Source organism: Grus americana, unplaced genomic scaffold, assembly GCF_028858705.1.
Source record: "Grus americana isolate bGruAme1 unplaced genomic scaffold, bGruAme1.mat scaffold_95, whole genome shotgun sequence".
Taxonomy (NCBI): Eukaryota; Metazoa; Chordata; class Aves; order Gruiformes; family Gruidae; genus Grus; species Grus americana.
Window position 1 is genome coordinate 30,826 of NW_026562133.1, and position 10,697 is coordinate 41,522.

At 71.7% G+C, this 10,697-nt stretch overlaps 1 protein-coding gene across 1 annotated transcript; it reads right to left on the reverse strand.

The window, feature by feature from the left end:
- Nucleotides 1–876: 876 nt before the first annotated feature.
- Nucleotides 877–6,035, reverse strand: LOC129201314 (paired mesoderm homeobox protein 2A-like). The gene is made up of 3 exons (XM_054812434.1): nucleotides 5,682–6,035; nucleotides 3,838–4,025; nucleotides 877–1,360 (listed from the first exon to the last, which is right to left on the reverse strand). Exons 1-3 carry the CDS (start codon nucleotides 5,899–5,901, stop codon nucleotides 926–928), a joined length of 843 nt encoding a protein of 280 aa, XP_054668409.1. The 5' UTR covers nucleotides 5,902–6,035; the 3' UTR covers nucleotides 877–925.
- Between the last annotated feature and the right edge of the window lie 4,662 nt (nucleotides 6,036–10,697).

Sequence of the window (10,697 nt, forward strand, 5' to 3'; positions counted from 1 at the left end):
GAGGGGTCGCGGCTCCTCCGAGGGGTCCCACCATTTGCTCGGGGGGGGGTGGGGGGGTGTCCGTCCCGCACCACCCCCTCTCTGGGGGAGCTGCGGCATCACCGGGGCGGCTCAGCCCCGGCACAGCGGGACGGTGACGGTTCCCAGCGCCTCGTCCCCGTGGGCAGCATCTGCGGCATTGCCGGCGAGCACAAAGCCCTGGTGCTGCGTTGTCCCCCCCCCAAAATCCCATCCCGGGGGGGGGGGGCAGGTCACCTGCTGGGGGGGGCAAATCCATGTCCACAGGCAGGATTTGGGGGGCATCACCCGCTGCCTGTGCCGAGGGGGCTCTGGCTGCCGAATTCCCCGGCGCTGCTCACCCCGCGGCCCCCAGGAACCCCAACCCTAAAGTGCTTCCTCGCCCCCCGCCAGCGGCACGGCCCATGGGGGGGCCTCCTGGGGGGGCTGCCGCTCTGCCGGAGCACCCGCAGTGCCGTGGGGAGCCCCACGGCTGCTCCCACCGCTGGGGTGCACCGGGAGCCCCCCCAAAATGTGCTGGAGCAATGGTTACGCTTGGGGCACACCGGACGGGTGGGGGGGCTGCTGCTGCCCCCCCCCCCCCATGCACCCCCGTGGTCCTGCACGCCCACGGTGCCGGTGGGAGCCATCGGCGGGGGCTGCTCCCAGCTCCAGGTCCGTCCCATCGGCGCGGGGTCCAGGAGAGGGTGGGGGTCCCGTGGCCCCCCCGGGGAGCAGCCTCGGGTGCAGGCAGAGGGGCAGGGGTGGGGGGGGGTCTCTGGTTCATCTCCCCGCCGGCAGCCGTTTGCCGGAGCATCGTCACTGGAGCCGCGGGTGGGAGCGCGGGGCGGTGGGCGGGGGGGTGCGGGGCGGCAGTGGGGGTCCGGGGGAGGGGGTTCGGGGGTGGCCGGATCCGGCGACCGGCGCATCAGAAGAGATTTGTCTTGAGGGCGTTGGGCTTCCGATGGAAGGAGGAGAGGACGCCGGAGAAAGGTCCCGGCACGGCTTCGGCGGGCTGCCAGGCCTTCAGCAGGTCGGCGGCATTGGCGGCACCGCTGCTGGTGCTTACGCCGGGCCAGATGGGTGCCTTGAGGGGCTGGGGGGGGTGGCCGGGTCCCATGGGTGGCCCCGCGCTGGGGCTGGGGCTCAGGCTGCTGCCGGGGCTGCCGAGGCTGCCGGCGGCGGGCCGGGATGCCGTGCTGTCGGGCGTCGGGCTGCAGTTGGACTCCTTGGACTCGTCGTCTTCCGAGGAAGAGCGCGGCTCTGACTTCTTGCCGGTGGCGCCGGCGGTGCCGCCTGCACCCTTGGCGTTGGCGGCGCGCTCCTGCTTGCGGAATTTGGCTCGACGGTTCTGGAACCAGACCTGGAGGGGACGGGAGGGGACGGGAGGACCCCGCGCTGCCATCCCCGGGAGTTTGGGGAACCCACGGGGTGCAGACGGCTCCGCAGCCCTCCCGTGCCGGGGTGCTCGCCCCAGGGTGCTCCTCGCAGCACCCCACTCCCACGGGTGAAATGTTTTCCACAGCGCCGGGGGGGGGGGGGTGTCAATGTATTTAAAACCAGCTACAGGCTTCGTGGTGCTGACGCCGGGCGCTGGCACCGCTGCGGTCCTGCGGCACGAGCACCGGCAACGCTGGGGGGGTCTGCAGGGGCACCTGGGCAGACGGGGAGGGGGCACTGCTGGGGCCCACGCTGCACCCCCTGCCTGCACCTTGCGGGGGCAGACACCCCCCCCCCCCGCAGCCTCTGCTCCCCGCAGGCCTCCCCACGGTGCCAACCGTGGCGTCAGCCCCACTCGCCATTCCCACCACGGACCCCCCCCTCCCCGGCAAGGACTCGGCAGCGCACGGTCCCGCAAGGTGCCGGCAGGATGGGGACACTGCTCTGCACCAGGCAGGGAGCCGGCTCGGACCCCCCCCCAACAGCCACCGCTGCCGTCCCTGCCCAACCCCAGGGACCCCCGGGGTGCTCCGTGGGCACCAGCACCACGTTGCCAGTGGTTTCCCCCAGGACCAGCCTGGTCCACCCCATCCCATCCTGAACCACAGCAGGGCTCTGTCCCCACGGCCAGCTGGGGACGTCACCGGGCTCCCCGGGAAACTGCCAGACCTGGAAACACCACCTGGTCCCCTGGTTCTTGGGGCCAGGACCCCGCAGCCCTGTGTGTCCCCCCACCCTTGGGGCCAGGACCCCGCAGCCCTGTGTGTCCCCCCACCCTTGGGACCAGGACCCCACGGCCCTGTGGGTCCCCCCGTCCTTGGCTGCAGCGTCCGTCCTGCCTGCGGGATGCTGAAGGCCAAGGGCAGGGCTGCTGCTGCTGCGGGGTGGCTGCCGGGGCCGAGCCGTGCCACCACGGTTAGTGACGGCTGCCACCCGGCCGTGTGCCCCGGCGGCATCACAGCACCAGGGGAGAGAGGGGTCCCACGGGATCCTTCACCCGCAGAGCATCCCTGGTGCTCAGTGCAAGGACACGCTGGGGGGTGGCCCAGGGACTGGGACGTTCCCTGGGGTGTCGGGGACATGGGCGCTGGCTTTGCCGCCCTGGCATCTCCCGCTGCTGCTGCCCCGATCGCGGCGCTGCTACAGACGGATCTCGCTGCCGGGACCCGCTATGGGGGGGAGCTGGGACCGGGGCGCAGCGCGACCCACCGAGGGCATCCAGGGCTGTCCCCATGTCACTGAGCTGTGGGTCACCATGGCTCGGGGTGCACTGGGCAACGCCCCCCCCCCCGCCCCGGCGCGATCCCAGAGCACTCCCGCACCCTTCCCTGGGCCGTGCCTGCTGCTCCGGTCCCTCCTGGCCCGTCTCATCCCCGCATGGCCCCCCCACAACCTGGCACGGTCCTGTGTCCCTCCCACATGGCACCCACTGAGCGCCTGCCCTTCACCCGTGGAAATGGGGGACCTCGTTTCCCCCATGTGCTGACACAGCGACTCACCCCACGGTGCCTGGGGGGGACAGGACCCGCCCCAGACCCCGGCAGCGCAGCAGGAACCCCCCAGTTTCCACCCGAAAACAGGGGGCAGCTGGATGGGGACCCCCGCCCCGAGCCCCACGCACCCCACGGCCAGGCGGGGGGGCTGACGGGTGGGTCCCCTCCCACTGTGGGACATCACCCTCCCCATGGACCACCCCCCCAGCAGCGTCCCCCTCTCCGGAGGGGTCACACTGGCCGTGTCCCTCTGAGGGACATCGTCCCACTGGGAGCCTTTCCCTGCAGCGAGACCGGGCGCCCCGCGGGGATCACGGCACCGACAAAGGGGGGGCTGCACCGATGAAGGGGGGCTGCACCGACAAAGGGGGACTCTGCACCGACAAAGAGGGGGCTGCACTGCCGTGGGGCCGGTCTCCGTCCCCCGCTGCCCTTACAGATCCACCCCACCCCGGTACCCGGGGCCGTAGCGGTCATTGCTGGCGGGTACCGGCGCAGCGGTGATGTGGCACAACCCCCCCATTCCTGCCGGGAGCCGGGCTGGGCCCCGGGGGTTTCCTTCGAGCCCCCCGGGCAGCGCTGCCGCATCCCGTCCCCTTGCCGCTGCGGTGACGAAGCCGGGTCCTGAGCCCCGTGTGTCCCCCACCCCAGCCGCCCCCCCCGGCCCTGCCCGGGCATTGCTCGGGGAAACGCTCCGGCCCCGCCAGGGACGTGTTGGAGCTGCGGGGGGTGGTGGTGGGGGGGTTGTCCCCACGCTGGGACCCTGCAGCGGGTCCCCATCGCTCCCCCAATGTGGGGGGCAGAGCAGCGGGGTCCCAAGGTGGGGGTGCAGCCGTCTGCCCCCCAGCTCCCGGTCTGGCAGCACCAGAGCCCCCGCCAGGCCCCGGCCGCCCCCCCAGCAGCTCACCTGCACCCGGGCTTCGGTGAGGTCGATCTTGAGGGCCAGCTCCTCGCGGGTGTAGATGTCGGGGTAGTGCGTCTCGGCAAAGACCCGCTCCAGCTCCTTCAGCTGGGAGCTGGTGAACGTCGTCCGGATCCGCCGCTGCTTCCGCTTCTCGTTGATCCCCGACGGGTCCGAGAAGAATTTGTAGGGCACTGGGAGGGAGAGGAGGGGGTCAGCGGGGCCGGCACAGCGGGCAGGGTGGGCAGGGGACGCCTGGCAGGACCCGCACAGCAGGATGCACCGGGCAGGGATGAACCGGGCAGGGATGCACCGGGCAGGGCTGTGCGGAGCAGGGATGAACCGGGCAGGATGAACCGGGCAGGGATGAACCGGGCAGGGATGCACCGGGCAGGGCTGTGCGGAGCAGGGATGAACCGGGCAGGATGAACCGGGCAGGGATACAACGGGCAGGGATGCACCAGGCAGGGCTGTGCGGAGCAGGGATGAACCGGGCAGGGATGAACCGGGCAGGGATGAACCGGGCAGGGATACAACGGGCAGGGATACAACGGGCAGGGATGCACCAGGCAGGGATGAACCGGGCAGGATGAACCGGGCAGGGATGAACCGGGCAGGGCTGTGCGGGGCAGGGATGAAGCGGGCAGGGATGAAGCGGGCAGGGATGCACTGGGCAGGATGAACCAGGCAGGATGCACCGGGCAGGGCTGTGCGGAGCAGGGATGAACGGGCAGGGATGAACCGGGCAGGGATGCACCGGGCAGGATGAACCGGGCAGGGATGAACCGGGCAGGGATGAACCGGGCAGGGATACAACGGGCAGGGATGCACCGGGCAGGGGTGCACCGGGCAGGGGTGCACCGGGCAGAACAAACCGAGAGGGGATTCACCGGACAAAGCAGGGGGAGACGGGCAGAGTGAACCGGGTGGGGATGCACCGGCAGGGATACACCCGGTGGGGATACGCCCCGTGAGGATGCACCGGGCAGAAGAAATCGGGAAGGGATTCACCGGGCGAAGCGGGGGGAACGGGCCGAGTGAACGGGGCAGGGACGCACCGGGCAGGGCGGGCAGGGCGGTCACGGAGCTCGGGCGCTGCCTCCCCGCGCCCCCCCGGTCCCGTTCGTTCTTGCGGCCGCCGCCCCCTCGGCGGGACGCGGGGCCCGGGGCGGTGGGAGCGGGCCCGGGGGGGGCAGCGGGCTGCGGGGCCGGGGCCTGAGGCGGGGGCAGGGGGGGCGGCCGGGACCGTCCGGCGGCTCCTTCGTTATCGGCGCCTCCGCGGGCAGCGCGTCCGCGGCGGCAACGAAATCGGAGCGGGGAGGGGGGGGCCGGCGGTGGCGACCACCCCCGGCCCCGCTCCGGGGCCGCCGCCGCTCCGGGGACCTCGGGGGGGGCTCCGCGGCCAGGCACGGGGGGCGGGGGGAGCTGCCCGGCACCGCGCTGTGGGGGCGGCCCGGGCCCGAGCGGGGCAATGCGGGGCCGCGCTGCGGGCGGCTGTTCCGGGGCAGCCCCGGGCTGCGGGCACCGGCGGCAGCCGTTACCGATGGCATCGAGCCCCGACGGTTCCGAGCGCCGGCGGCTCCGAGCACCGACGGTACCGGGCGCTGACAGCAGCCGTCAACGACGGCACCGAGAACCGACAGTATCGGGCACCGACAGCACCGGGCACCGACGGCACCGAGCCCCGGCGGCACCGAGCCCCGACGGCACCGGGCACCGACGGCACCGAGCCCCGACGGCGGGGGCCGCTCCCGCACGCCCGGCCAGCGGACGCTGGCGGGGGGGGGGGGGGCGGTGGTGGCGGGGGTGTGGGGGTGTCCCCGCGGGGGTCCGGGGTGCGGGTCCGTTACCTGCCGAGTAGGGCGAGGGCTGGTGGTCGCGCAGCGCGCCCAGGGCGCAGTTGGCGGAGGCGAGGGGGGGGCAGGCGGGCCCGGCGCCGAAGCCCCCCCGCATGGGGCTGTACTGGAAGGAGCCGGCCTGGCTGCAGGGGCTGAACTCGTAGGCGGACGCCTCCATGGCGGCCACGCAGGAGTCGTAGGAGTTGAGGTAGGAGTAGTCCATGGCGAACATGGAGCGGCCCCGGCTGCCGCCCGCCCGTTACCGCCGCCGCCTGCCCGCCGGCCCCCGGCCCGCCCCCGCCATCCGCCGCCCCAGCCCGCCCCGGGCCGCCGCGCCCCGTAAATATACCGGCGGGGGGAGCGGCGGACAAAGGCTGCGCTCGCCGGGGGCTTTTGCATGACAATATCTCCCGGGGACGGCGGGCGCAGCAGGAGCGGGCGGAGCCGCCAACACCCCCCCACCCCCCCGCCGCCCCCCGCCCTTAACCCTTCGTGGGCGCCCGCCAAGCTCCGCACCCCTCCGCCCCCCCTCCGCCCCCCCCTCCGCCCGGGCCGGCCCCGGCAGCCGCGCACGTCGGGGCGGGCGGGGGGAGCGGCCCCGGGCCGGGCGGTCCGGCTCTGCTCCGCGGCGGGCGGCCCCGCTGCCCCTCCCGGTGTCCCGGCCCTCGGCAGGGCCCCCCGGGAACCAGCACCAGCGGCCCGGCCCCGGTCCCATCGCATTCTGCATCCTCACCCCCTTCTCCATCCCCATCTCGCCCATGTCCCCATCCCTCCGTATTGTCCCTGTCCCCAGCCCCAGCCCTCTCCCTGTTCCCAGCTTCATCCCATCCCATCCCCAACCCCATCCCATCCCCATCCCATCCCATTCCCATTCCCATCCCCATCCATCCCCATCCCATCCCCATCCCATCCCCATCCCATCCCCATCCCATCCCATCCCATCCCCATCCCATCCCCATCCCATCCCCATCCCATCCCATCCCCATCCCCATCCCATCCCAATCCCCATCCCAATCCCCATCCCCATCCCATCCCATCCCCATCCCAATCCCCATCCCCATCCCCATCCCAATCCCATCCCCATCCCATCCCATCCCCCATCCCATCCCCATCCCATCCCCATCCCATCCCCATCCCCATCCCATCCCCATCCCATCCCATCCCCATCCATCCCATCCCCATCCCATCCCATCCCATCCCCATCCCATCCCCATCCCATCCCATCCCCATCCCATCCCATCCCATCCCCATCCCATCCCCATCCCATCCCATCCATCCCCATCCCATCCCATCCCCATCCCCATCCCCATCCCCATCCCCATCCCCATCCCATCCCATCCCCATCCCCATCCCCATCCCATCCCCATCCCCATCCCATTCCCATCCCCATCCCCATCCCATCCCTTCCCATCCCCATCCCCATCCCCATCCCCATCCCCATCCCCATCCCCGTCCCATCCCATTCCCATCCCCATCCCCATCCCATTCCATCCCCATCCCCATCCCCATCCCATCCCCATCCCCCCCACTGTGCCCCCCCCCCAGCCCCACGGATCCATCCCCACCCAACCCCCAGCCCCATCACCCCAGGCACTGGTCCCCGTTGTCCCCCACTCACAGAGATCCCAGAGGGGGACTCCAGGGTGCCCCATGCCCAGCCCAGGCCCCCCAGCCACCCACCCATGGGGTCAGCCCCCCCCCCGCCCCCTGGCAGATCTGGGGGGTAACCCCTCAGCCCGCGCAGCCCCTGTGCCCCCACATGGCCCCCTCCACACCCCCAGCCCTGCCCCACATGCTGCCCTGTGTGCTATCCTGGGGGGGGGGAACTGGGCACCCCGAGCCCTGCGGTCTCCCACAGGGGTGGTCGCCTCCGTCCCACAACCGGGGACCCCCCTCGGGGCGCGACACCTCCTCGGGGTGCTCTGGCTGCGGCTTTGCCGGCCCAGGGCTGGCAATGCTCCACGGGCACCGGGGAGCGAGGGGCCGTGCCCCCCCCGGCGTGGGACAGGCAGCAGATTGTCCCTGTCCCCAGCCGGTCACCCCCCTCCCGGCCCCTCCATCCATCCACCCCGACCCCAGTGGCTGCCAGGTCCCCGCTGTCCCCGGGCACCGGCCGCCCTCGCAGGTGGCACCCCGGGAAGGTCCCACCATCCCCTGGGACCAAGCGCCCGGGCGGGACACGGGGGGACAGGGGGTCCCCTTCACCGGGGGGGGCTCTGGGGCTGAGATCCCAGGAGCAGGAGGGCAGCAGGGGCACCCCACCACCCATGGGTGCATGGGGGGGCCGCGGGGGGTGTGTGATCAGCTCCCCCCCTCCCTGGGGGGCTCTGCCCTTTGCCCCCCCCCCCCATTTTTCATCCCGGCTGAATTTCAAAGCACCTCCCCCCCCGCTGGGCCCCCCACCCGGCTGGGGCCAAGGTAAAGGCTCTGCCCCTTTTCAGCGGCACCGGGGGGATTTGGGGAGGATTTGGGGAGGATTGGGGACATTTTCAAGACAAACACTTTCACTAAAGAGGATTTAAAAGTCTAATTACGGCCGGCTCAGGGCTTTGTGCCCCGGCCCGGGGAGGAGGGGGCTCGCTGCCCTCCCAGTGGGCACCGGCCCCCCCGGGGGGGGGAAAGGCCGGACCCTGCCCAGGTCCTGCGGGATCAGCTCAGCCCACGGGGCGCAGGGATGGGGCTGGGGGCTGCCCAGGACCTGTCCTGCCCCACGTCCTGCCCCACATCCTGCCCCGTGCCCTGCCCCGTGCCCTGCCCCACGTCCTGCCCCACACCCCCCCATGTCCCGCAGCACAGAGCTGGTGCCCCTGCTCCCAGGTGCCCCCAGTTCCACCCTGGTGGGCCAGGTCTGGGTCCGGTCCCTTGCGTGGGACCCTCGGGACAGCCGTGGGTGCAGGCAGGGGCTGGTGGGTGCTCCCCACCCGAGCCCACCCCAGCTGCGCCGGCCAAGCGGGCAGGTTGCTAAACAAGTTAATTAGATCACGGAGCTGGAGGCTGGCGGCTGAGCGAGAGCCCCGACTGTCAGGCTGCTGGAGTTGTGAAAAAGTTAATTCAATTAAGTTTTCCCTCTAAACTAATTAGGCAGCAATCTGCCACGCAAGGAGCTGCTGCTATTGCTACCCGAGCCAGGGGCAGAATGGGGGGGTGGGGGGGGTGTGAGGAGGATGAGGGGGATGAAGGGGGAGAGGAGAGGGAGGGGGACCAGGGGAGGAGGAGGGGGCAGCGGGCTGGGGGTGAGCCCGGGCACCCCGTCCCTGTCCAGCTGGGGGGGGACCCCCCCTTATCCCTGCAGTTCCCGTGGGAGCTGGGATGCAGATGTGGGTGAGACCTCCTGATTTTGGTGGGTGAAGGAAGATGGGTGCTGGCAGCAGGGGAACCCAGTTGTCCCCAGCATTGCCCAATGGGATGGGGGTGCAGGCTGACACCCCCCCCCCCCCAAAACGGTGAGCGATGGCAGCAGGGAGGGCTGGGCACGGCAGGGGAGCTGGGGACAGGGACCCCGTGTCCCTCCATCCCGCTGGGCTCTGGGGGCTCTCCGTGACTCGAGGGCCATGTCCGTGTGCCGGGGGGGGGGGGTCCAGGCCCCTCTGGAGCCAGGGGGCTGACAGGACTCCCCTGATGGGACCCCCCCCCCAGGCACAACCCGGGTCCCCCGCACAGCTCGAGTCCCAGCTTTGCCGGGGTCGTTGACCAGGAGCCCGATGGCAGCGCCAGCAGCATCGTCCCACACCCCGGCCGGGCTGTGTCACCCTACGGGGTTTTGCACCGGGGGGGGGGACCTGATGGGTCCTGGCCCCGGCTGGTCCCGCACCGTGCACGACCCAACGGTGCCAGAGGCCTCCGGCCACCGCCGCCGCTTTGTTCCCGGTGACAAAGCCCCGAGCCGGGGCCGCACCGAGGCCCCTTCGCTCGCTGGAGCTCGCCTGCCCCTAATCGAATTAGGAGCCCGGCACGGGGCTGAAGGCTGGCGGTAATTGAATTTCCCCCGTCACAGCCTGATGTTTCTCCCCTCCGGATCCTGCCTCCCGTTTATTGTTCCCGGCCCGGCTGCGGTGGCACATTTATTTGATCTGTCAGAGGGAGCCCTTTCACCCGCTGCTGTTTGCTCAGAGGAGCCGGCGCCGCGCCTCCAGCACAATTAAAAACAAATAAAACAATCGGGGAGGCCCCCGTGTGCCCCCCAGTGCCGCCACAGCCCGGACCCTCCTGCCGACCGGGCCCTCGTGGCTGCGGTTCCTGGGGGGCTGACACGGCACGGCCGGGCACGGCACGGCATGGCACGGAGTGGTGCAGCACGGCACGGCACAGGGTGACGCGGCGTGGCAGAGTGTGGCACAGTGCAGCCTGACATGGCAGAGCATGACACAGCATGGCGCGGCACGGCATGGCACAGTACAGCCTAACACGGCACGGCACAGCACGTCAAAGCGTGGCAGAGATCGGCATAGCGTGTGACAGAATGGCACAGCAGAGCGTGGCATGGCACGGCATGGCACAACCTGACATGGCACGGCACAGCGTGGCACGACACAGCGTGGCGTGGCACGGCATGACACAGTGTGGCAGGACGGCACGGCACAGAGTGACATGGTGTGGCATGGCACAGCGCGGCACGGCACGGCGCGGCACGGCACGGTGTGGCATGGCACGGCACGGCACAGCTCGGCACTCATGGCCGTGGGTTCCCCGCTGTCCGTGCGTCCAGCCAGCAGCTCCAGGTGTGACGTGGCCGGTTGCCGCTGCCGTGCAGGAGCCCCCGTGACAGCCCCGGCACCGGGTGCCCCCAGCCCGGCGGTGTCGGCGTGGCGGTGCTGGTGTCACGGCACGCGGGGCAGGGAGGGAGCCGCTCCCTGGGGCTGCACCGAGGGAATCAGCCTTCCTCCCTGGGGTCAGCCTCAGCGCCACGCAGCACTGCCCTCGTGCCCACGCACACCCCCGTGCACACCCGTGCGCTCCCACGCACACCCGTGCAGACACATGCCCGCCCCGTTGCGCACCCCGGCACAGCACGCCCGGCTCTGCCCCCCC

Excerpts from the sequence above, each read along its gene's own strand:
- LOC129201314 (XM_054812434.1), bottom strand. The coding sequence starts at position 5,901 with ATGTTCGCCATGGACTACTCCTACCTCAACTCCTACGACTCCTGCGTG. Across the intron at positions 4,026-5,681 it reads GCCCTCGCCCTACTCGGCAG|TGCCCTACAAATTCTTCTCG; the intron begins GTAACGGACCCG and ends TCTCCCTCCCAG. Across the intron at positions 1,361-3,837 it reads TCACCGAAGCCCGGGTGCAG|GTCTGGTTCCAGAACCGTCG; the intron begins GTGAGCTGCTGG and ends CGTCCCCTCCAG.